This window comes from Varroa destructor, unplaced genomic scaffold, assembly GCF_002443255.2.
Source record: "Varroa destructor unplaced genomic scaffold, Vdes_3.0 BEIS01000004.1, whole genome shotgun sequence".
NCBI lineage: Eukaryota > Metazoa > Arthropoda > Arachnida > Mesostigmata > Varroidae > Varroa > Varroa destructor.
This window is the reverse complement of record NW_019211457.1, coordinates 10,709,173-10,733,744: the sequence shown is the minus strand read 5'-3', so window position 1 is coordinate 10,733,744 and position 24,572 is coordinate 10,709,173. Positions and strand designations below refer to the sequence as shown.

Below are 24,572 nucleotides of genomic sequence, written 5' to 3'. Positions count from 1 at the left end.
TGTTATAGCATATTTTTGTGTAAAATGGTACCTTTGCTTTGCACATCTACACTGTTTACTTCTGCACATAGCTCTGTTCGTTCTATAAGCCCGTTATAATTGTGCATCACTGTGGAGTGAACGAAATTTTACCTCAGGTTCAGGCTGCAATGATGGCCGTTCCTGGTGAAAAAATGCAATTTCGACACCTACTCTATTTGGCCTTTTGCAGTCCGGGATATTTGAGCCATGTGCGGTATAAACTCTATGCTAAGAAGGACTGCCCAATGATCGTTTGCGAAGCTCAAAAATGGCATCCTAGACCTGGACAATGTACCCCGCCCCGGTCGGCCATCCGAAGTTAATGAAGACCGTCTAAAGGCACTTTTAAAGGAAGACAAACAGCCGCTAAACGACTTATAAGTGGCGGAAAGGATGAACTGAAGTCATGTGATTATCGACAGACATGTTGGATCTATAGGATTTACCCAAAAATTCAAAGCTTGGATGTCTCATAAATTCAGTGAAGAGCACAGAAGCATGACTTTTTTTATTATCTCTCAGGATTCTTCTCGGTACCTTACAGCAGCCAGCCACAATTCATACAAGGGATCCTTTCAAATCCACTATGGTTTTCAGATCTCACGTCAACGGATTACCGATTCTTTCGATCATTGGCGAATCATATTCGTAGTACTAGACATGAAAGTAAATGGCACCCCTAAAACTGGCTCATTGAGTTTTTCAGGACCAGGCTTGAAAATTTTTGACAGGAAGGACCAAGCACACTGGCTACAATATTGTAATGGGTGAAAATTTTTTTTGCCAGAAATCTTGTGAAACGGGCCGTTTTTTTGTCAAGTGAAAAAAGTACCATTTTTAATACGTACTTGTGCGTGAAGCCACATCATTGGTTCTGTGTGGCTAAACGAGCTAATATAGCTTGCGAATGGCTCAAGCTGTGTTCATCTATCGGTGTACACGAATTGTCACAAGGAAGTGCTAGGAAGGTTCATTTTCCTTTGTACGTTGCTTTAACGAAAGATTCAAGATTATAATGAACATAGAAAAAAGCAAATAAAGCAATTAAGGCATGAATATCGTACAATTCACAGACTCTTCACGCATTTGGGCGCTACAGCCTGGCATCGTGACCGATCCAGCTATAGAATACGCTACCAACAGTCGGATTCAGCATTCAGCCGATGAAGATGACTCCAGCGATGAGGAGTCCGTGAGGATTGCAAGGTCTGTGGTTCGAAAATTACACAAGAGACGATATACCAACATACAGAGCACACTTTCGATTGCCAAAGGCATAACTCATAATAGGGTTTTGTCTATGGTAGAGAAATATCTTACGAGGTGGTCTCAAAACAACTAATTTTAATGTCAATGATAAGCAATTATCTTTACTTGTCATAGAGATAACATCTATGCTTAACTCTTATATAGAACTATATGTTAAAGTTATTCATTATAAACCGTTATCTTCATTAATTATTCTATTGATGAGGATTAGATTGGACATTTAGGACTTGTAGTGTATATAGTTATTAGTTAGTGCTTAAACGAACACAAATTCCATTGGTTGTGAAGTAGATTGGATGTAGAATAAAAAAAATCTTATTCCCTGATGGCGTAAGTATCTTAAAGAATACAGTAAATGTCAATAACGATTTATATTAATCATGATATATATATAATATTTTATGTTATATAACCGATTCTGACCTTTATTATTTTCATTGTATTGTGACTAGCAAACGCTTTGCATGTAGCGGAGCTTTGTATACGTAGAGGTTATAATTATATATAGTCAATCGGCCGAAGTTTTGCCACGTTACTCAGTGTGTATCAATGATGGGGTGTTTCATGCACACACTTCCTTTACGTAGACGAGTATTTTCCGGCTTCGCATCTTAATTTTTTCCAAAAACGAACACCACAGTACCGCTGGCACTGATGAGATAGCAAGCAACTGCATGACCAGTGCGAAGCACGTAAAAATACTCCTTCCTAATTAAATACTTTATTATAATATACTTTTACTATGTCGTCATAGCTGTGGTATACGTGCTAAGTACTAAAGCACGTACTAAGTATATCTTACAGTGGCGCATATTTTAATGAGAATTATAACTTTCCGATATTAGGCAGATTTGACAGGAAGTTGAAAATTATAGCGGTGAAATCACTCAGTGCCCAGCCACACGTTTTTTCTAACAGCGTTAGAGCAGCACATTGATTAATAATTAATTTTTGGCGTAAAGTTTCGCGCTTTACCCAAGAAGCTACATTCTAAAAGAAGGGCAAAACAACATTATGCACATCTACACTTTAAGGTCCCGAAAGGTGGGCGACCCTTTTTTAAGGTTCGGTTTATCTCTGTCAAATCTGGCTCGGGACTTTTTGTCCGTATTTTGATTGTCCTTTGCACGTATTTGTTATCCCCAATTATTTTAGAAAGTGTGCATTACAGCTATTTTTATATTCAACTACTTACAATGATCAAACTTTTTTATACTTACCCGAAGTATAATGGTGTATAAGATTTATCTTGCTTGTCCATCTGTTTGTTAATTTAATGCTTTACCCCCAGCTCTGACGAAGATGAGACCAGTGAGTCAGAAGAGGGCGGCGATCAGTGCGAAACTTGTGTGGGAAGGTAATATAAGTAAAGGCATAAGCCGGTTTGTAGTTTTTCCTTGTATAGTTTTTGCAGACAGCGTTTGGCGTTATCCGTTACTTCTCTTAACCACTGATTTCAAACTACAGATTGATGCAGAAACTTTTTTGGATCTTTTATTTCATCCATATATATAGTTGTTCATAACTAACCGATTTCGTTCAAGATATATTTGGTTAGTAAACATAGTTAATTTAGAAGCATCTGCCGACACGCAACGAAAAGTATCGATGGTATTTGGCGTTTTACGTGAAAATCGAGTTCGTTGCATTACATGCAAGCAAATACTTCATATCGTTAATTGTTTTGTGCTATTTGTTTTTCATCTAAACGGAATCTTCGAACGAAAAATAACACAGATGTGTCCGGTGCCCAATGTGTTGTGAGTCGCAGAGCTGCAGGCGAGAACGACAACGTCTGGAGGTAATGGCCTAATAATACTGTCCTAACGTGCATGCACCTCAGAATATATAGATCCTCGTTTGTAAACACTTGTAAAAATCATACTATAATGATTTATGACTACATTTTGGGCATGAACCATGTATTGCACCTTGAAAAGGTTGCGCAAAGATACGCATGCTTCTGCTAACCTTGTGCAACCTCGCGCCAACTCAATACTCGAGACATTTTTTCCGCTAACTGATTTCTCCATAAAATTTAGCAAAATGTTTTTGGTAACTATTAAAGTTAGCTTACCTATGATCAACACCTCTCAGAATCTGGTATAATGACTTGGAAAAGAGTTACCAACCTGCAAGTTCTCACGTAAAACAGAAGTATTCAATTTACGGTCTTTTCTCGGGAGCCCCCCCGTAGCGTTCAATCTGACTTAGCATGTAATCATTCGCACAGTCCTTATAGATCAATAAGCCAAAAAAGTTATTGTACTTTATAAGGATTGTCACACGTTCTCTTGGATTTTACAGAGTAAAGGTCGTATTTTGATCACTCATTCATTTTAGAGTGAAGTTTATATACACATATGTACATATATTTAATTCATTGACGGTCCGCTATGCAATGGATATGCTTAGCGCAACATGAATACTGGTAAGGTTAGGTCAGGTTATAATTCTGCCTTAAATAAGGCAACCTTATTTACTATTAGAAAATGGTATGATTCATACTTGTTTCTCATTTGTCTCATTTCAGTGCAGTATTATGTGAAATTGGCGTTCTTGCATGCTGTTATCACAGACATCTATACGTATTAGTAAGACTAGCCATTGTTGATTTGCTATAGAGCATCGAAAGTCTTGTCCTAAGAGGCATAAGGTAACTGCTTGAAAGGATCCCGCTGTTGTTTGTTTACTTTGCCTAGTCGTTTGTTAATCACCATAGAACAGTGCGCATTTAGTGATGATTTCAACCTAACGAACAATTCGTACTAGCAATGAATGACCGTAACAAAATGAAAAGAAAGTTAAGCTTAAATAAGCCGAATGATATCACCGAATATGAATATAACCAAGTTTCTTGTACTTCAGTCGTTGGAGGATGAAACCGAGTCCGACGATTTGGATAGCGAAGAACAAAATAGCGAAAGTGACTGGGAGACCTGTACCACAAATAGTTGTAACAGTGACGATACACAGATTAACAACGAGAGGCCGAATGCGAGTCAACGGCACAGGCTTCTACAACGTCGCGCTCGAGAGCCGCGTGGCTGGCGACCAAGGTGTGGCTTGAGCAGTGCCTTCCAGCGTGCCTACGGCCTTACTACTACGTGGAGAGACTATCCGGCAAGGTCACTAGAGCGAGCCTTAGCGGTCAATATGAGTCGCAGGGTGACTCGATTAACTGTCAGCAGGGTATACGACAACGCTACCAGACGGTTGGCCACGAATCGATTTCCAGCTGCTAGTGAAAGTCGACAAACAACAACAGCGTCAAATGCCGTAAGCTTTTACGAAGACAGAGAAAGTGAAGCGCAGCCCTGGGTCAGCAGCAACAGCGCGCATTAACGTATGCTTGCGGAGACCAACAGCAGTAACAATTGAATGAATTGCAGCAGTAGCGTCAATCGGACGAGACGAATTGGTCGACATACGGCAAAGGCGCCAGCAACGGTTACACTGATGCCACGAAGCCCTTCGTACCGTTAAGCTGATCTGGACCGAAACACCGTTTACGGATGAAATTTCCAAATGGCAAAATAATCGCTGCTCATGCGTTCGCTATAGACATCCATGTTTAAGTGTGTGCGATATATAACATGTTGTATAAAACAAGAGTACGTTACACAACTGCACAAATTCACGAACGCATGAAACCTCAAGAATTTTCATGTTGAAGTGAAAAGAGGCAGAGGCTGTTTTTGTTGTCGTTGTTGTTGTTGTTGTTGTTGTTGTTCTTGTTGTTGCTGCTGGCGGCGGCGGCGGCGGTGAAGTTAGTCAAGCTAAATGAGCAGATAATGAGCCGATTATTCAAGAGGCGACAATAAATTAATATAGGTGCACGACAAAAGCAAAACACTATGGCAACGAAATACATGTGGGTGTGGGTGATGAAAGCGAAGAAACCAATTTGCAAACGTACTGAGTGTAGAGGCGGTCGTTTTTACAATCTGTTGAACCATTTTGTCGTTCAATAACAGGAGCCGATCGTCATCATTCGCATGTTTCAAACACTATATATATAGTGTTCATGTGCTTATGATGTATGGTTCGACAAGTTTCCTTATTCAGCGGTGTTCATTCCTGTTGTTAATACATGAAGGAAGTACGACGGAAATGGACACGATGAACTGCAGTGATGTTTTGCAGCGAAACACAAATAACGAGTTTCAATATAAACGATATAATAATACGGGAACGATCGAGGATAACAAGTAGAAATCTTCCACTTCCTTTATTTAAAAAATCCACCCAAAAAAAATCTAATACCAAACCGTTGAGTATCATAGGTTGTTGATAATAACAATCAGTAAAACGTAGTAGTAAACCATTTCCTTGACTAGTTACTACGTGAAGGTGAGTATGTATGCGCGTGAAAATAAGCCGTCATTAAGCACTGGAGACCTCCAAGTTTTTTTGCTGTTGCTTAGTAATGTATATAAAACCGTACAGTCACCGTAACCGTACAGAGGCGTGCAATGGGTGGTTGGCGATAGGGAATTCCTCCAATTTGCATTTCAACTTTTTATTGATGTTGCGCTTTCTAAAAAAGTGTGCACTAGATATTTAATACAATAAGGTAAAATTATGTAAAAAACATATATCTATATATGAATTTGTTCGTTTTGTTCGTAACGTTGATTAATAACAAAGGTAGCTATTCATTAATGAAACACTGTTTGTTCATACGCTCAATATACTGAAGTTGCTTTCTATTTGTCAGCCGAGTCTATACACGTACGTTGTCATACTTAAATATAAACAAATGTTAAATAATTTTTTAAATACTGCAAACAATGACGCTGAATGCAGGAAAACATTTCGTCGACTTTAGCAAGATTTTATCACATCTTGAAGAAATTGCATTTTCACATAAATAGTTATGAAGCATGGTAAAAAAAGAGTAACGCGATACATGAGAAGCCTGTGTTGGAATTATCTGTAATATATAATAATTAGCGCTGTATTTATGTGTTTAAAATAAATAATTATTTTATTCTTCATCCCTGCTGTCGTCTACAATTGACTACATCATACCTGTTGTAAAATTACTTAGCAAGTAATATTCTCTAAAACGAATTCCGCTGAAGGACCGAAGGTGTCTTTCTCAAGCAGAGAATCAATCATTTAGTCAAGTTATTGGCATCGTTACGCTTGTCTTTTCCACGCCTCGTCGAATTCTATACCCGGCAGTCTACTTCAAACATTCGATTCTAGGTCTGTGCGACGACCTTGTCACGCTTAAGGCGTTCCTAGGTTCTGAGGAGTATTTGAAGACTCTAAAACATTAACTAGAAATGAATTGAGAAATTGAGCTGATCTTGATTTAAATGCCGACAAGGACGCGCTGTTTTCCGTCTTGATTTGTTTATTGCTTTGTTCTAAAAGGAATTGGCTTTTTTATGGCCAGAAATAGAGGATGAACAAATGCCCTCTCTGCCAGATAGCTCGACAAGGCCTGTCCGAGTTTGAATGCTTTACTTTATATGTGTGCGCATGCCGCATCTTAAATTAGGTGTAACCTTGCCGGGCTGTTCGCTATTCGGTATTTTTGATATTAGGAGAAATGCTGTACTTTCTCGCACAAAACCACAAACTCATCATAGCAAGAGCAAGAAGGAATATGAGCCAGGGTCAAGAATCGTCGAATACCTTCACGCTGAATAAGGGCTTGGTATCGATGATTTATGCGCGAATTTCCGTGCTGCTTCAGAAAAAAAAATCGAAAGAGACTTTTTGGAAGAAAAATGGTCGATTGTTAACAGAAAATAGAATGATAATATCTCAAAATTCTCTAAAATGTCGCAGAAAGCTGTTTTTGGTAATTCCAAATTTCAGTTTAGAAATAGCTGCTACTTTGGAGAGGAGAATATATATAGTTAACTGCGTTGTTCATACAAGCTCTAGGCGTAGTCTCTTTAGAATAGTCGAGCGCAGAGTTTTTTGGGATTGTATCATTAGATTACTGACCTACTATCAGGCCGACATTTTAGTTTGCTGGACTTTTTTATTGATCGTTTTCAAGTGGCGTTTTATAAGTCTACAGTTGTGTGGTACCGCTTGGCGTATAGTTGCAGCGAAAAAATGAATTGCGGATTAAAGGAAAAGTAAAGAGTGACTTGGGTCACTCATTGTAGCTAGGAACGGAAACTCTGTGGGGCAAACCCGGCTATTAGGAGGGACATTTTTCGCGCACATGTAAAATGTGCCGCTGAAACAACCCGTTAGAAGGGTCGCTCATTAAAGCTGATGGCACTGTATTTACGTAGCTGCGTTTGTGCCTGCGTGACTGCATAGCTGTGTGTGTGTACCTGTTATGTGTCCTAGATTTGGCTAACAGATAATAGATCAGAAAGTAAATGCTCCATTGTTTTACTGCGCTAATTAAAAACTAACATTGCCAATGTGTTTTTTGAGCTTTATTTTTTGTATATCGTGCTGTATAATGTAGAAGACTCCAAGCGGCCTACCGCTTATTAGGTTATATATATAGGTTAGGTTAGAAATAGTTAAACTTCTTTAAGTTTAACTATTTCTATAGTGATATAGCAAATTAATTGTTGTTCATTGGTATTGAAGGTAAAGTAAGGTTCAGACGCTCTTATTAAATCTCTATGATCTGTATTGATCGATGTACTATGTACAGGTGTGACTAGATTTCACCATAGAACTAACATCAATTTCTAGCTTTTATCTTGGTTTACCAAAAGTTCTCTTGAAAGGCCTGCCACCAAGAAGTTTAATACGTACAGACACATGTCAAATATAGGCACCCGATACGGCGACGAAAGTTGTCTTACATATGTGTATCTGTTTAGTAACATGTCTAATCTAAATAAGTTTATTAGTTGATGAAAAAGCACGCCCTCGTCACAATAGTTCAGCCTTCTACATCACTATAAAATTAGCTATTAAACAGACATAGCATTCTTCGGGCAGTAGATTTAGTGACAGCTGTATGTTGATGTTATAATTCAGCGACCCGCAAAAAGCACAAACCAAATGGATACGCGCACTCGGTGATATATAGAAAAACGTTTTTTACATGCAAACGAATAATTAGTTACCCCTAATTGTGTCGATATGTACAATCGTATGTACATCCGTTGTCAAAATAGCGCAAAGGACGTCGCTTATGCTTGTCATGGCAAATTCTCTTATGCCTTCAGACCTGCCGGGAATCTTCATTGGCAAGATCACTGCCGCCTTTAGTGGAGGTACTAACGATTGTCGACTGTACGTTAAGTCCTGATAGCGGAAAACCGCCTGCGCTGATAAACTTCATTTGTACGGTTCTTTGGTCTTCGTTTAGGCATTCCTTTGATACTACACCTGATTCACTGAAACATAGTAGCGTAACGATTGTGACGGCTCCTATTTTGATTGTTTCATGCTTTACCTACTTGACTATACACTTCTAACACTTCAGTGGTGATGTTACCTGTTGCGCTGGAATGGTTACTAATTCCTTTCATTAATGGTGTTTAGCTTAAATGTGGCAAAAACTTAAAAGGTGTTAAATGGTGGTAATGAAACCAAAGCTAAAGAAAGTAACTACATAGACGCGCAAATAGCTACAAACCTTTTGCAAAACGATCTCGACTCGTCGACCTCCTGGAGACAGGGTACCCGAAGCACGTTGAAGTACATATTACCGATAGCGGATGCACTGTGCGACTGCGAGTCCATGAGACAGTTGCGGAAATCGTTATCACACGCGCAGTGTGACTTCGTATACAGTGAAAAGTTCACTAGACCATGCCCCCTGGCATGTAATAGACAGACACCACGAATTAACAGAGGGAATTTAGGTGGGCCATTTACTCTAATAGAATAGTAAATATTGTTACGATCAATTCGAATGAGCGTTTCAAATTGAATACGATTATAATCAAGATCCAATATAAGCATTAAATATAACAATGTGAAAATTACAAAGACGAATAGTTACTCTTTAGATAACACATGATTCTGGAAATTTGTGCTTGATATTTTAGCGTTTTAAGAGCGAGATACATCGATTAGTTGATCGTTTGGTACAACTTTTCTATTTTTCAATCCAAGCAACAGCCAGCTAATAATAACGCGATAATCTTAGGCGTGTGGATTGTCTTCATTAACTTAAAGGAAACTCTCTGCCTGCGAATAATCATAGAGCTACCTTCTGAACGCTTTCAATTTAACGGGACAGTGATCGTGAGCTCGACAGCACCTGTCGAGGGCAACGTCAGCCCCGAGGTCGTGGTAGCCCCCTGCCATATCACCGGAACCACACCATTTTGTTCCTGCGTAGGAGAAAAAATTCATTACTGGCCATAAATCGAGTTTTGGTTTTCAATATGAACAATCAAATCGTTGTATCTCAGTGTCGTATTTGATTCACACAAAAAACGCTCTATAAATACGTTCAAAAGTATTGTTCTCTTATCAGTATGCGCTTGAAAGACGGCGCCAGTTGATACATTTGCAATGTGGAAACCACGATTTAGCTGATTATGCATGACTAACAGTTTCTAATAGGAGAAATAGGCATGAATTACGTCTCTTTTACTTGAAAATGACTCGAAGCTGGAGCTACTTGACCGGTAGTTCTCACCATGCTGAGTTAAAAACAACAACGTACTATTTACGTCTGCACTTGACCAAGAGGTGTCTCCTGTGACTGTGATTTTTATCGAAGCAACGACGAGGTTCGTGTGAGCAAACATTGTTATAATCAGGGACACCTACATGCGTTATACACACCGACGTTCTCCAAAACTAGAACCTTTTCTTAGCAAGTAAGCTATAAACAATTACTTACCTGGAAATATCCCATTCCAGACCTGATTCCAGAAAAGAAACTGATGAACGTTTAATGGCAACGAAGGTCCCTGGCAACAACCGCAACGATATTATTGCAATAGTATACAGCAGATATTCATTACCTAGTACACGGTACCGTTACATTTTGAATAAACGTTTTAATCGCTTTGCGTACAAATAAAGTCATACTAATAGATACCTTAGTGGTTTGTACAAGGGCGCGACAAGCGGCGATAATCTCCATCATCCGATGGAAACAAACATTGACAACGGGTCGGCCAATTTTCTTTACAAGCGTGTCGCATTCGATAGGGTCTCTGCAGCACATTGAGTATTGAGACAGAATTAACGTACAATACGACGAAAAAATCAACAGGTTCCGGTAAACAGAGCAGAATCTCTGCACTTAACATTCAGCTCTAATCAAACACTGACGTGTTTGTGTAAGGTAGCATTAAGCTCACAAGTACAATGGTTAGAATGAAATTAGTATTAAGAAAACGCTTGTTTCGAAATTCTCCAATAGCAAAGGTGAACTGTTATTCGACTTACTGCAATTCAGTGAGTTTACACTCAACCACGCTTCCATCGTTGGGTGAGGTCTTCAGCTCGGCGACGCTCAGCCCATACGCGTATACTGCTGTATCACCCCACGGAAGCCATCCAGCGGTGGCCGCCGCTGAGGAACCGTTTTTCGGAGTATTTCCGTTGTAGTTGCGAAATGAAGGTAGGAACTTTTCACCAGAAGCTACTGTCCCATAGGGATTTGTCAATAGGAGCGCAAAGGTCGCTGCAGCACCAACGTAGACCATTATACTTGCGCACATGGTGGGTGACATTATTCACAACGCAATAGACACTACACAGCTCGAGATTGCCTGGGGGGACGAAATGAAATATCAGGGCAACAGATTAGTTGAAAATAAACTCAAATTTTAGGATCCCATTTACATCTTTTTACACTGCGATTCACTCAGGTCAATAGACCATCGTCATTCCGAGAAAAGTGCACGTTCAAAATGAATTTGATGCTACTCTTAACGCTTTTCGTTACTTTGCTTTAAATTGTCTGGATTAGACGAGAAAATGCTGAGGTTACAAACGTTTTTGTGCGCCACAATATGACCTATATTGGTTATTTTCACATAAAATTCGAGAGTGGGTACTCAAGAATACTGGAGGGTCTGACAAACATGTGGCCAATGGCTAAGATTTCAAGTTAATTAATTTCCTTTGCACAAATCTCCACATAGTTCAATTATGCTCGATCGGCGACGGCCCGTTTGTTCTTTGTCATCACATATATACATATATATATGCCGAAATACAAGCAGGAAGAACCAATTAGTTGCACATAAAGTCGTAATATTCCACAACTATACAATATCAATATGAAAGTATCGGTTATTCTGTTATTTATTGCGTAGTGAAACGTTGGTCGAGTATAGTAGCTCCCATTCCCCATGTGGCAACAAGGACATTGATTTATTTTGTTCGAAAATTAATATTATTGAGAACTTTTTTACAAGTGCCCATCGCCCGTGTTAACAAAAACGAAATCTGAATAATCCATTGAGTGTACACATATAGCACAATTAAAAAAAAATTCGTACGGTGCCCGTACGGTATTTTGTACGGCATACACACCACTGCGTCCACACATATGTAAAAAGTAGTCGAAGCGCATTTAGACGACGGCTACTCAGGTTATAATTTGGAACCGCGTCAAGGTCTTCGTCAGCAATAGCGCTAGTTGCACAGCTGTCACCATTATCTTAGGTCCTACGTAAGCTTAGGTCAGTGATCAAATTGAACGACTGAGTCCAATAGGTCTTCGCTCAATACAGGCAACACAAGACAATGCCCTTTTTCGCAGATGAACAGGATTGTGGTCCTACTGAGTTGTATATGAAGCAGTAGTCAAACAGTTCTGTTATTTAAAGATACTGTTTCGAGTTCCGGTCTAATATCGAATACAGTACAGTTATTACTACATATTGCATCGTGTTATTATCAATGTAACGATATCATGTTAATAACTTGCAAACAAACTTAAGTCGATGTCTGGGATTCATACTATCGAAAAATCACAAGCTCGATTTGTCCTAAAATTTAATGAAGCCGTTTCGTCATTATTTATGGGCAGCAATGAACGAATCGTAAAACAGACTGACTCTACAGTCAAGCGTTTGTTTATACGAAAGTAGAAACTACTAGCTAGAAGATGTGCTTACTGAACTAACGTAATTATTAAATGTAGTTTTTCCTTAAACGATCATCTTAGCACACTTTTCGCACATTTTTAACAACACCGAAAGACCCTGTTGGTGCCGTAATGGAAAGTATTAGACTACACTCATAGTCACTCAGTTTGACTCACCGGTGCAGTACGTGTGGAACGACTCCGATAGCCATTAGCTTAGAGCCAGGCGCAACGTTGAACTGGAGCAGCTTTGCCCAAATTGCAACTCTAAAGGTTATGAGAAGGTTTCAAACAAATTATTTCTGTGTTGGGAACCATTCTTAAGCGCTGTCAGGTAAAGTGTTAACACCAATAATATCTTATTCAATTCTATTTATGCATGTGTGACCTCTAAGCTATCGGCTGGCTAGGCACATGGTGAAAAGAGCTCAACACAGGTATGCCCGGTCCGCTTCGTTAAAGTTACCCAAACTAGGTCAAGGTTTTTTGAAATCGTATTTTTCTCGCGGTCGCCATCCTAAGCCAACTACTCCGTGATAACTTGTTTTGCCGTTGGTCACAACTCAACGCTAGCCAAATATGCAAAGCGACACAGTCGATAGGTAGGGTTGTTAACAACTGCGCAGCGGGTTTACCTGTGCAGCTCATATGTACAGTCTTCGGTAAAAATCATTGGTACACCCATTCAAGCGCATCGCGAAGTCAACTGAAACGATATAAATAAGCCTTCATTTCTAAGTGTAGACCGAACGTACGTGAGACGTCTGGCTGAGGAAGCTCATGTTTTAAGTAAAATAAATAGAAATGTACATTGCTGTTATCTGCACAACTCGGAACTTACAAATTTTTCTTGAACAGTTTGTACACACCTGTGAGATTTTATGATGGCATCTGAAGAAACAGCTTAGATATCTACATGCAACAGGGTGCTGCTCTACTTGCAACACGAATTTTCCTACTGACGCCAGATGCTAACGTAACGAGTATAATTTGAATCTACTAACGAATGTAGTTTTCTACATTCTACTTTCCGCTGTAGTCAAAATATACGGCTGTTCTAACAGAAATGTTGCGAGCGGCCAGTTGACAGCAGCATCCTGATTTTCTAGAATTGCGTCACCCCGATAGCATGAGCTCGCTTCTAAATGATGGTAATAATCATGTTTAGCAATGTCCTTTTTACCGAAACACTCGCTTAGTGCACGTTCATCCAATTTTTCATTTTTGTAACCTATTCTTTGTCATGTTTATTGCCTTTTCGCATAGGCGTTATTTCACAACCTTTGACCGGTCTTTTTTAAGGGGTTCGATTATTTCGGTTTTATTCGTTGCATGGCCAAGCGGTAATCGTTCAATAACGTAAAATTAAAAAAAAATCAGACTATTGTACAGACGCGGTGGCAGTTTGAGGTCGGCGCGGCAATGTCTATGGCAGCCGTACAATTCGAAGAAGAGCAAAACGCAACGTAGAAATTCAAAATGACATGTAGGAGATTTAAGCGGTTCAACAGAGTCTGGAAATGGAAATAATGAGTAACATGTCTAATCGAATAAAAATGCATCATACGAGAATTTGCTGGAGATCGCCTTTGGGTTTTGACAGGACCGCTGTGCTGATTCGGATCGAGATCGCTTCCGTTTAAGTTTATTTTGGCTCATTGCAGTATTAAGCCGTATTTGCTATAATTAATTGTTCCACAATGCCAAAGTGCATGTTAGGCTACAACTGCCCGACGAAGGCGAGCTTCATCAAGGCATATTTTAACTGTTTTTTTTTTTTTGCTATGGAATAACCCCTAGCGCACACCGAAGAACATAATTCCGCGGCAATGACCAGAGCAACACTATTTACTTTTTGTTTGCTCTGTTTATTTCCATTCACAATCAGGTCAGATATTTAATTTGTAATTACATAAATCTTTGTATTACAGTTCGACTTTTCCCATATATTACAAACAAGGATAGTGGTAGAAGCAACAGCTGGCATGTATCCACGGTTCTGGGAGGCCCGGAATCTAACAACGGATCTCACGCCTATCATTTACGACTAGGCACTTGCATTTATGTAGAAAGTTAGCAAGTTATGTACATATATTTGCTGGCGCGGATAACTGTGACGCTTCATCAAAGAAGGTATGTATTCGCATGACAATTTTAGGGCGATAAATCAGTATCATATATGTTTGTATAAAAAAGATTGATTTGGAACTATCTTAGCAGAGACGTACCGTGTGCCCTGGCATTTAATAGTATTTACGGAACGTGTCGAGCTTTCAGCTTCGAGCTTACCGAGAAGTGACGTAAAACAACGTGGAATCATATCACCCTGGTTCAAAATGAAGACGAACATTGTTCACACATTCGCTTTCACTTTGTTTAATACTGTTTCAGCCTAGTCATGTTGCGAACGGCAGTTTAAACCATTGGTGTTGAAGTAAATTTCGCACAATTAGATCATTGTTTGAAGAGAATACGTTGCGCCTTCGAGGAGTTGCATCTATTTGATTTACGCCAGTCATACGTCTGCCAGTTTTGTGAAGGCTTTTATCACTACTGTAGTTGCATCAGGTTATTACCGGACACAGACACGTTTCAATCCTAATTATATTTACGTCTGTGTCCTGATTTGCCCCATTGCCTATTGTTAATCTAATTAAGAGCAACATATTCAACATGCGTGCGAGCCTGTACCAGTAACAGTTTCATTTCTTTTGAACAGTCATAATCTTATTAACTCATTTATGGACGACTGATGCCCATTTTTAGCCAGCAAGAGACCCGGATCTTTATAGCGAAAAATTTCATAATAAAAAGGTTTCTTAACCAACTCACTTGTAATGGTCTTATTGGTAAAGTTATATACTAAAGCCGTACAATACGAAAACAACTTAGCATTGACTAGATTGACGAAGTTAACTTGCTTTGAACACGAACTTCTCTATCAGTCGGCTCTATCGTCTGCCGTTAATTAAAGCAGCCTTTTAAATGCATGACATCACAATACAGAGCCAAAGATCTCTCGTATAAGTCGCACCATCCCAAAAGCTCCATTTAGTTTACTTGTCAACTTCGATACACTAAAATTATCCATTCGAATTATCACGAACGTTTCATAGCACGACAGGAAAAGACTAGGAACATCACTTCAAGATTACCGGTCGACAGAAGTAGTCTTTAGGGGTTGAGGACGCTGAGAAACACATGACAAGTACAACCTTCCTTCAGTTTCCGGTTCGCGCAGCTCAGCCTCAGGAGGATGACCAGCCCTGGCAAGAAGCTGATCACCAATTCGTTTAAATTTGTGCCGCTCACTGAGTGAGAACCGAGTCGACAAGGAGAAAGACCTGATTACGAAGTTTTCCTCACACAAGTAGCCAATTAGGCTTTTAGAAGTAGATTAATGCACACTATTCACCGCAAGGCCACGAACTGCTAGGTCCATTATGAGGTCGTAGCTAAAGCTAAGAAATTATTGACTGATAAGTGTCTTCTAGAAGCAGTTTGTCGATGCAGTTGTTGCTTGGGTCTCTTCGGAAGAGATGTCTTAAGGCATTTGTGAGTATGGTGTCCATATATTCCTCTTTATTCTTTCGTACAGTGTCTGGATACAGCGCGGGTGACTCGTGTGTAGACCAGAATGTGTAGTATGATAGACCCCCTTGGCGCAGAGCCCGCCGTTCTGAAAACGCTGAACGACAGCATCAGCAGCGATAGTCTTCGGTCGGAGAGGGTAGTGAAGCGCGGCTAGAACGGACCGCGGTTCGTAAACCAGCAGCATACCCTTGTGCCATCGCGTGCGTGTTTACCCGAAGTGCTTGCGGGGTGGAGGAGGTTTACTGGCGCCCGCGGATCTGTTCATCAGCTTCGTTGATGAGCCGACTCTTTGATGCTGCAATGATAACAACATTAATATGCCTCGCACGTAGCTCAAGCAGCTACTAGACAACCAAGATAGACAGGACTAAAGATAAAGGCATACCGCAGACTGGTTGACGGCGACTTCGGCCCAAGCGTCACGCGCACGCCTAAACCTGCGACGAGGAAACTCTACGCTAGCCAGAACAGTGAATTGTAATAATAATAATAATAATAATAGGAAGAAGAAGAAGAGCAGCAACAACAGGCGTCAATAAGAAAGAAGTGATGGATAAAGCAAGATGCCACGAGGGCTGCGAGGGCGGATGCGACAGTTCAGAAGCTTTCGCCCATCGTCATCGTCATGGCTAGCTACTGCAGCCAAACAGAGACGATCAGGCGACCGAAACCAAGTGTTTCGCATTGGAACAATGACATTCATTCGTCAGAAAATGAGCGGTCGAAAAGGAAGAAGGAACCTCCCACGAAAGAATGATGAAAAAGAATGCGCATGTCATAATGTATGGAGTGAACAGAAAAGGGATCGAATTCGGCTTGGCCTTGAGAAGAAGTTAGCTAAGAATGGCAGCATGAAACTTAAAAGGTACATGTTGCATTTGTTTTTGAAGCATGCTACGTTGTATTTTGCATGCATTTCTATTTATCTCCGATTTGGCCTCTTTTTTCCTACTGAATTGGTTTCGAGGCGCTCAGCTGGATACCCGTTATGCTAATATACACCCTGAGAATCTATTAAGTGTTCACCTTTATTTAGCTTCCTCGTGGTGATGCAGAAGGTAGCCTCTTCTTGTAGTTGATAAAGCTGCCTAGAAATTCTAGTTCATTATGCTTCTCGATGGGAGAGAACAAATGACAGGTTAGATGTGTTGGTCTGATTGCAGGCCAAGAGCTTAGAAAAACGGACCATGTTCTAGAGTAGCACAAACCTTTTGAAATTATTATAGAAAAGAGGACCTGTTAAATGGTCCAGATCTCAAGTTCACACTGTATGAATGAGCCCATATTTTCTTCTTGAGAATGTCGCTTGGAGATTTGAAGAATTTCAACGACAGTGGACAAATTAGGACGAACAAAACTGGCAATGTTTGGAAAGCCCTAAAGATATACGCAGGCTGTGGCTATCCGAGTCATGGAGATTAATGATTAACAAGAAACATGCAATGCGTTTGAGATGCGTTAGAAAGTCTCTTGATTATTCGTCAGTGCTACTATTTTACACCATGAGCTCTTACCTCTGATGAATTCGGAAGTTCTATTACTATAAGAGTAATGCCTTACTTATTATGACCTTATGTACTGATTTTCAATCAAATAGCAAGCAAGTCTCTGACCTGCCCTGGTTTATATATGTTGTACTTATTTTCAGAAATGTTAAACGATGCTTATTGTCTTGGCAGGTTACCTTGGCCGAGATTGGCCGGGCAATCGGAAGCATCGTCAACGCAGTCGATGTCGTTAGCCAGGGACTGATTCGGATTGTACGTTCATTTGTTTCACATGAAGTCCGATGGCTATCGGTACGCGACCCCGTGGCAATGTCTGAAAGACAAAACTGGATCTGCGCAGATTTTTCTGCGTAAGTTCCTATGTAGAAATGAAAAGGACTTCTAAGGTATGCTGGACTAGTTTTGGTTTCTTCGAAGTGAATGTCCCAATTGCGAGGGTATAGCCATTACGTACACATACAGATAGCCAATCGTATCATTTCTAATTTGCATGATTATTAGTGCCGCAATTCAGCATCTGCCCTTATTCATGGAATTGGACACAGCGTTCGTTGCCGATCCAAATAAATGAGAAAAACAATTAATGTTGACTTAGATTGAAGAGAGATATACCTACATGATAGCAAATATCTTACTAAGCTTGTTTAAAGTTGCTAAACTCTGGCCGAATCACCGTTGCTAAGACTTAGCTGTGCGTACACCAACTTCGTGGCCGAGGAAGCCTTAGTTAGTCCATAAGGACCAAGCATTCTACCGAAATTGAGCTAACTGTAATCACGGCGCTTTCTTTGTAAGTTTGATTCATGAGTAGGTTGTAAGCCAGTACTGCAGAATTGCGCAAATAAGCTGTTTCACGTGGAATATAGTCGCGGCCTTTACAGGCGGGCTTGAAAGTGCGGTGTACCTACTGAGATAGAACCGGCATTCTTACTAATTCTCGGTAAATCTCCTCCTTTGTACGATGTTTTTTACTGTTTGTACTACCTTATCTCGGTAGATTTAATTGTCTTCAGTGAACATAACTTAGACTATAATTACATTACATCATGCCATCTTGTAACCGAAGACCAAAGTGCTTAATGACAGACGAGCCCGCTTATCTCTGGGCAGATTATGCCTGTTCAGGGCATGTATTTGTGCAATAGTTGAGATGTGTTCGAAAAAATTATAGCATATGCCTGCCAATACTCCTCGACGGTGTGTTTTTTCGCCGCCATTATCATAACTACTGCTAAATGTGATATATACACATTTACAATGCTCACATAGTAATAGCAGCGTGGAAGCGACCGCTGCAACGTGCCGCAGCGGCAGCAGCAAAACCGGCTCTTTTTGCTGTTGTTGACATCTCCATTGTAGCTATATATTACTTATTACACCAAAGGTATGAAGCTCTACGGAGCAACGGATTGAGACTATTTATCCGCCTCTCTCCAGGTACCGTTATAGAGGAGGTGTCTGTGGCATGACAAAAAGTCAAAGGCGATCGAGAGTCGTTTGACTGCCACCCGAAAGCAAGAGGCGTTTCAAACAAAAACTGTTATCATTGATAATATTACAATACAGTGTGGTGACACAATGTCGCCTCCTTTTGCCGGGGAAGCCGACACAGGAGCGACGCTAAAGCGAAATTACGTTCGGAGCGGCGTTGCCGGGCACTTTCAGCTTCTGCTACAGTAGCATTACCAACACCGCCGCCGACATTGGCATCGCCGATTTGAGCGTCATCGTCCCATGATGGTTGGTACAGTCGTCGCCATTCGTCAATATTTTTCGAGGGGAACGCAGGTAACAACGCATCGAGAAGAAGGGGGGTTCGTCGACGAAGACACGAGAGCAGCCACGGGTCCAGCACTAGGGTCCATCGCCGTTGCATTATTCCACTCATTCAAGTTGGTAGTCAGTAGCAGCAGCAGCTGCAACAGCGGTAGAAACGTCGAAGAGCAAACATCAAGTCAATGCCGGCTGCATCGGCGCAGCAGCAGTAGTACATCTATACTTAAAAAAAACAGTGATACACAAGGAGCGCAGCGCGTTCGTAGCGGTATAGCAAAGCGCAGTTTCCTACCGCGCTATGACAGCAAAATTATTGTCCGCGTCGATACAAGTCGCAGAAGAAGTAGCAGAATCACTGGATGGAATTGGTGGCGATAAATTGGTGAGTTGGCTGGAGCCAAAGCGCACTGGAATCGATCGTTTTCACATCGGAATTGAGGTTAATGGCCAGTCATCGTTGGTGTCCTGCGCAGAAAAGCCATAGTCTTTTACGTGCCTCTTTGGCTTTACTTGCTTGTTTTGTTCTAACCGTTGTTGTTGTTGCTGTCGGTTCTTGCCAGTGGAACGACGCTGTCCAAAGATGAAAGACTACGGACAAATTCTGCCGCGAGGCAGTTAGTGCGTACACAAGAAGCCCAGCACACGTTTATGTTCTCGCCTAATCCAGCCAGTCGCTTGCGCTAATGGGCAGTAGGAAGGTGGACGATCCATACAGAAACTCCAATAACTTGGTCTTTCATCGAACTATAACCCAGGTGTTCGCAAGGTATCGTTATGTTGGGTTACTACACCCATACGCTACATACGTGTATACCAGTGATAACTGCTGTTTGATATATCGCTGTCACTTGCGATTTCTTTTCAGGAAAGGTCTCAGTCCTTATATCGTATCAGTAATGCTACAAAGACGGCTTGAATAAAGCGTGCAAAACAGTGAAGTAACCATACTCTGCGAAATGAAGAAACAATAAAAGCTTTCATTCCATCTTTGTGGAATTGATACGTTTAGTAGTAGCAATGGGTTGTACTTCGAGTTGTCGAACACCCTCGAGAAACTCTACCAAAACCTCGAAGAAAACTAGAGAAAAGCAGCTATTCGATGTTAATTCCGGCAGTACGGTAGCGGGCCAATTTTGTAATTTTTGTATAATAAATGCGCGAACTGTTTGACTGTGAATAGCTTTTGCTGTAAAACCTCTACCGGGTTATGCTAACGCGGCCGCGTAGTTTCCACATACGATTTTTATCTGTGTGTCAGTTCATGCCATTACTACCATAAGCTTTCTCCCTATAGAACTTTATTCCGTTAATCACACTACGGCTTGGCACTGCGATTATTTTGCAACGATGCGAAATTAAACATTATTATTATTTCCCTGCGTTTATCGGAAAGTGCCATAGGTTACGGAAAAAAATTTTCGGGCAATAAGTTTATTCACGACATTACGTTGTGAGTGTTTCAAGGACTACGCTGAACAGCCAACGAAATGCAATCAGCCAAGACCCAAACACTGATTGTGACAAAAATATTTAAAGCCGCATAAACATGTTGGATACCCTGATTTCCAGTTCAATTGCACTGTGTAGCGTAGGTTTATAAACGTCTTGCATAAAATTACACTACGATACAACTGTCAATGGAAGAGGGAGGCTAATATTCATGATTTGAACATTTTGACCCGTTAACCACGTTTCTCTAGCGTCTGAGACAGCAAATGTCCCCTAAAAACAATCACTATTTCACGCCGCTCTACTCGAATGAAACTAGAAATTAGACATATATTTTTTAACTCGGCTAACCGAGATCTTACCACACATATATTATATAATTGTATAAATCGTTGTCAACAAAAATAGCTTTTGTTGAATAAGTCAGCCCATTTTTTGAGGTGACCAATTGTTCCGTTCTGAAGATGTAGGTCGAGTTCAGATTTTAACCACTACCTAAAGATTTTGTAGAGAGGTTCAATTTTCGTTCACTATACTGGTACACAAGCATTGGGTTACTGATACAATATCAACCTATAAGGTAGTTAACTTTATATTCGCCAACAATAGTAGCTGTGAAACACTGAAAACAATTACTTTTAATGGTAACATTCAAAAATGCGTACGAACAGTCATAGCTCAGGAAAATTTACTGTTTCTCTATCATGTCAGACAGGTGATCCTCACCACAAATCGAGCGTAACATTTTAACAGATACGGCTCTCAAATGACGTTCCTTGAATTGCAGATCCTCTACCAACCATCTTCTTCGGTACACTACATTGGTATTGCACACTGACGCTGTATATACAACGATTACGTTGTCAACACCGGTAGTTTTCGACGTTTGAGCAATGAAAAATCATTCCATGCATCTATGCTCTAATCTTTTTTTTATATTGTTGCTTCAGCTGATCTTTTACCGCTTTAGATACAAATGAATATGAAATAGTAGCAAACATACGCATCGACGCGTTTCGCTAGGTTTGTTGCTAAACAGTAGCGCGTTTCTACTGTTGCTGTGGCTGTTGCATCATCGGCATTCGGGCTCCTATAGCAAATTATGCATTGCAGATGAGCAGAGCTCTTCTACACAGCCCCAAGATTCTATAACTGAAACTTGTATGCGAGTAGATTTCCGTACTTTCTATGCTCGATCTGTTTTCGTAAGGCAGCTTTTTTTTTATTTCTCCTATTATAAGTTCGTTGATGTAAGGGATGCTGACATCGCCAGTTGTGCTACTGTTGTATATAAATCGTTTGGTACGTTTTAGACAGGACACCAGATACTCCGTTTTGCTAAATTACTAAAGTATGCATTTGAAATGTGTGTGAGCTGTGATAGTCTTAAATAGTCCGTTAAGTGCGTTATACTGCCGTGTGCGAAAAAATACTGCCGAGATATTAAGAACACACGTCCTTTTCTGCCGAACTGACATGACCCTATCTATAACAGCTCAATAAACTGTCCATGCTGCAACGAGTATAACAAAACAGTAAAGTTGAGATTCCGATTTTTGCAGCTGTTTTATTTAATGATTATATAAAAACTATCTAAAACCGTTTAAAACAAAGCAAAGTTTTGTTTAGAGACAGGGAGGAACATTTATTCACACGTTTTCCTCGTTCGTTTGAGTATATGCCAACGTCGTATCTTCTTTTTATTAACTTTGTTTTTTTTTTACTCGCTGTTCTCTCAGTCCTTATGAAATTAACATTGCCATTTCCTCCTGACAACTGTTAATAATTAACTAACCAACTAACTATATAGCGCTCGAGTACATCATCATCAACACCAATTTTTTTATTTACAGTGAAAAGGAAAATGTCTCGTCATCGTTTTATACATGAATACGAACTAATAAGTATTGTATGCAAGCCGTAGCTATTTTTTGATACAGATGTTCTTATCATTATTGCCCTTCTTGTGCTATGGCCGTCGTCGCAAACAGTATTATACGTTTTTTTTTTAGGGGTCGGGTTATTACACAGGGATTCGCCTAATTTCAAGATCTTTATTACTTTTATTTTGTTCTAACTGCAGACAAAGTTCGCTGAATAAACTTGATGTTGAAGATACGCCTTCGGTGAAAAGTTACTATGGACAGAGACATAATAATAATAATAATAGCTGTTTTGTTGTATTTACATGTGAAGGTATAATTATTATTTAACAAACGCATAATCGTCACAATCCTTACTCTCCCTATTGTGTTTGAAATAGTCACATTGTAATCCAGTCACAATGAAAGCGATTTCCCTTGTTTTTTACTAGTTGTTTCTTTCCATTTAGTCATTACTAGGGGGATATGTTTGACAGGATGCCCTTTCCTTCTATTTTCTCTAACGTTACCAAACAAATTTTCATCGGACACCTAAGTCACGTCACCTAATCAATGCTTCTAGAAACGAGCCCTTATCGCCAAATATGATCTAATGTATATGAGTCCGAATTTTTTTGTTTCCATTTAAATACGGTTAACACCTCTTATTATTGCTTCTGTCGTTTGCTTACCTTAATTCCCGTAAATTAATAAGTCCATGTGCACTAGTAGTAAACAATTAAAAAAATCACCCTCACTTTTAGTTCCTGGCTGGAAACACGATGACTCACTGCAGACCCGCTTATCGACGAACCCAATGAAAATTATTGCTGCGTTTTCATTGAGTTCTGCACTCATCTAGCTTGTTTCCTATGCTAACTAAAATTTCTTGTCCGCAAACGCTCCTCTGCGTAACTATATTGTGTATTATATGTACATCGGTCGAAGAGGCAGGTTTCTTCAGGTCTTTCTTCTTTTTCTTCCTGCTGTTTTCAATGTGAAACGATTTAGGCAACTTACGAAGACGCATTTTTAGTAAATTCAGTTAGCGTCCCCTTCAGGTAGGTAACAACACTGCGGGTACGGCTTTCCTCGTGGTACTATCGCACGGAAATTTGAGGCGGCCCACAATACTTAACCACTTGCCCAGTCACTGATCAAACTATAAAGTCACCACAATTGCCTCCTAAGCTACAACCTTCTCAGTTTAATCAACTGATAACCTGCACATAATATGAGAGAACGAGATTTACGTAATTATCATGAATCGATTGTCCGATTATATTACCATAATAATGAACCGTATTCCATTGCTCTGTTGAGGTCAGTCAGTTGTGCAACTTCCATTTTTCCCTAAACTAATAAGCATTCATATTGCTAACTGTCACACCTCAAAGCAATATTTTGGGTATAAGATAGCTATAAGAATCCGCTGCAAGCATTTAGCCTATTGATACACAGATTTTCTTCCCAGTGATATAGTCGACTTACACATTTTTCGCCTATCTTAGCCCATAAAAAAATAAGTGAGATGTCACAGGTAGGAGATCAAAATAGCAAAGTAACATTGTGTCTTGTCTGATGCTTTATGCAGTCGCGTCTCTTTCCCCCGCACCGATGCAGTGTTAAGTCAGTGTGGTGGAATGTTTTTTCTAAATCAATTTTAAATACTGTTTGTTAAAGACATTGGCGGCCTCTGTTTTCGATTTAACAATGAGTAAATTTTACTTGTACGGGACACTTCCCTAATGTAGACAAGGCCTGCAGAATAACTAGCTTAGTCCTTAGCAATGTTTGCAAAGTGGCTACCCGACATGTCACGGTTATTCACGGGACATCAACGTGAAACACTTAGCGAAGTGAAAGTCCTTTAACGAGCCCAGTGCTTCATCATAAAACCGTCAACTTTTTCTTTGTTTGTTTGGTTAGGGGTGCCCTTTTATCTCTGCAATTCTCAACAGAAATGATAATCAATAAAAAGTGCTTTTCATGTGCTCGTACCTAAGCGGTTGTTTTATAGCAACCCCTTTAAGTGAACACTACTCTATCGATAAATGACGGCGTCTAAAGTCGTATTGCGTATATATA

The 24,572-nt window shown here is 40.1% G+C and overlaps 3 protein-coding genes across 19 annotated transcripts in view; 2 read left to right on the top strand and 1 right to left on the bottom strand.

The window, feature by feature from the left end:
- Nucleotides 1–6,290, top strand: part of LOC111249132 (uncharacterized) — a 14,177-nt gene extending 7,887 nt beyond the window's left edge. For all 4 annotated transcript variants that reach the window (XM_086987410.1, XM_022802560.2, XM_086987409.1 and 1 more), the window contains exons 7-10: nucleotides 1,095–1,227; nucleotides 2,582–2,647; nucleotides 3,028–3,091; nucleotides 4,159–6,290. In XM_086987410.1, coding sequence (XP_086843536.1) covers nucleotides 1,095–1,227; nucleotides 2,582–2,647; nucleotides 3,028–3,091; nucleotides 4,159–4,635 — 740 coding nt within the window. In that variant the 3' untranslated portion in view covers nucleotides 4,636–6,290. The remainder of the gene's footprint in view (nucleotides 1–1,094; nucleotides 1,228–2,581; nucleotides 2,648–3,027; nucleotides 3,092–4,158) is intronic.
- LOC111249136 (uncharacterized) overlaps nucleotides 1–21,488 on the bottom strand; it is a 24,623-nt gene extending 3,135 nt beyond the window's left edge. Inside the window, exons 1-7 of one of the 9 annotated variants that reach the window (XM_086987423.1) lie at nucleotides 21,349–21,488; nucleotides 10,645–10,970; nucleotides 10,292–10,409; nucleotides 10,091–10,160; nucleotides 9,449–9,572; nucleotides 8,870–9,052; nucleotides 7,685–8,627 (exon numbers count right to left, since the gene is read on the bottom strand). In XM_086987423.1, coding sequence (XP_086843549.1) covers nucleotides 8,453–8,627; nucleotides 8,870–9,052; nucleotides 9,449–9,572; nucleotides 10,091–10,160; nucleotides 10,292–10,409; nucleotides 10,645–10,931 — 957 coding nt within the window. In that variant the 5' untranslated portion in view covers nucleotides 10,932–10,970; nucleotides 21,349–21,488 and the 3' untranslated portion in view covers nucleotides 7,685–8,452. The other 8 variants (XM_086987424.1, XM_022802580.2, XM_022802583.2 and 5 more) reach the window with 8 other exon arrangements.
- LOC147755834 (uncharacterized) overlaps nucleotides 16,180–24,572 on the top strand; it is a 12,744-nt gene continuing 4,351 nt past the window's right edge. The window contains exons 1-4 of one of the 6 annotated variants that reach the window (XM_086987438.1): nucleotides 16,180–16,754; nucleotides 17,538–19,555; nucleotides 19,734–19,939; nucleotides 21,410–21,547. In XM_086987438.1, the coding sequence (XP_086843564.1) occupies nucleotides 16,453–16,754; nucleotides 17,538–17,751 (516 nt within the window). In that variant the 5' untranslated portion in view covers nucleotides 16,180–16,452 and the 3' untranslated portion in view covers nucleotides 17,752–19,555; nucleotides 19,734–19,939; nucleotides 21,410–21,547. Of the gene's footprint in view, nucleotides 16,755–17,537; nucleotides 19,556–19,733; nucleotides 20,351–21,409; nucleotides 21,548–24,572 lie in introns of those variants that run through there. The other 5 variants (XM_086987437.1, XM_086987435.1, XM_086987436.1 and 2 more) reach the window with 5 other exon arrangements.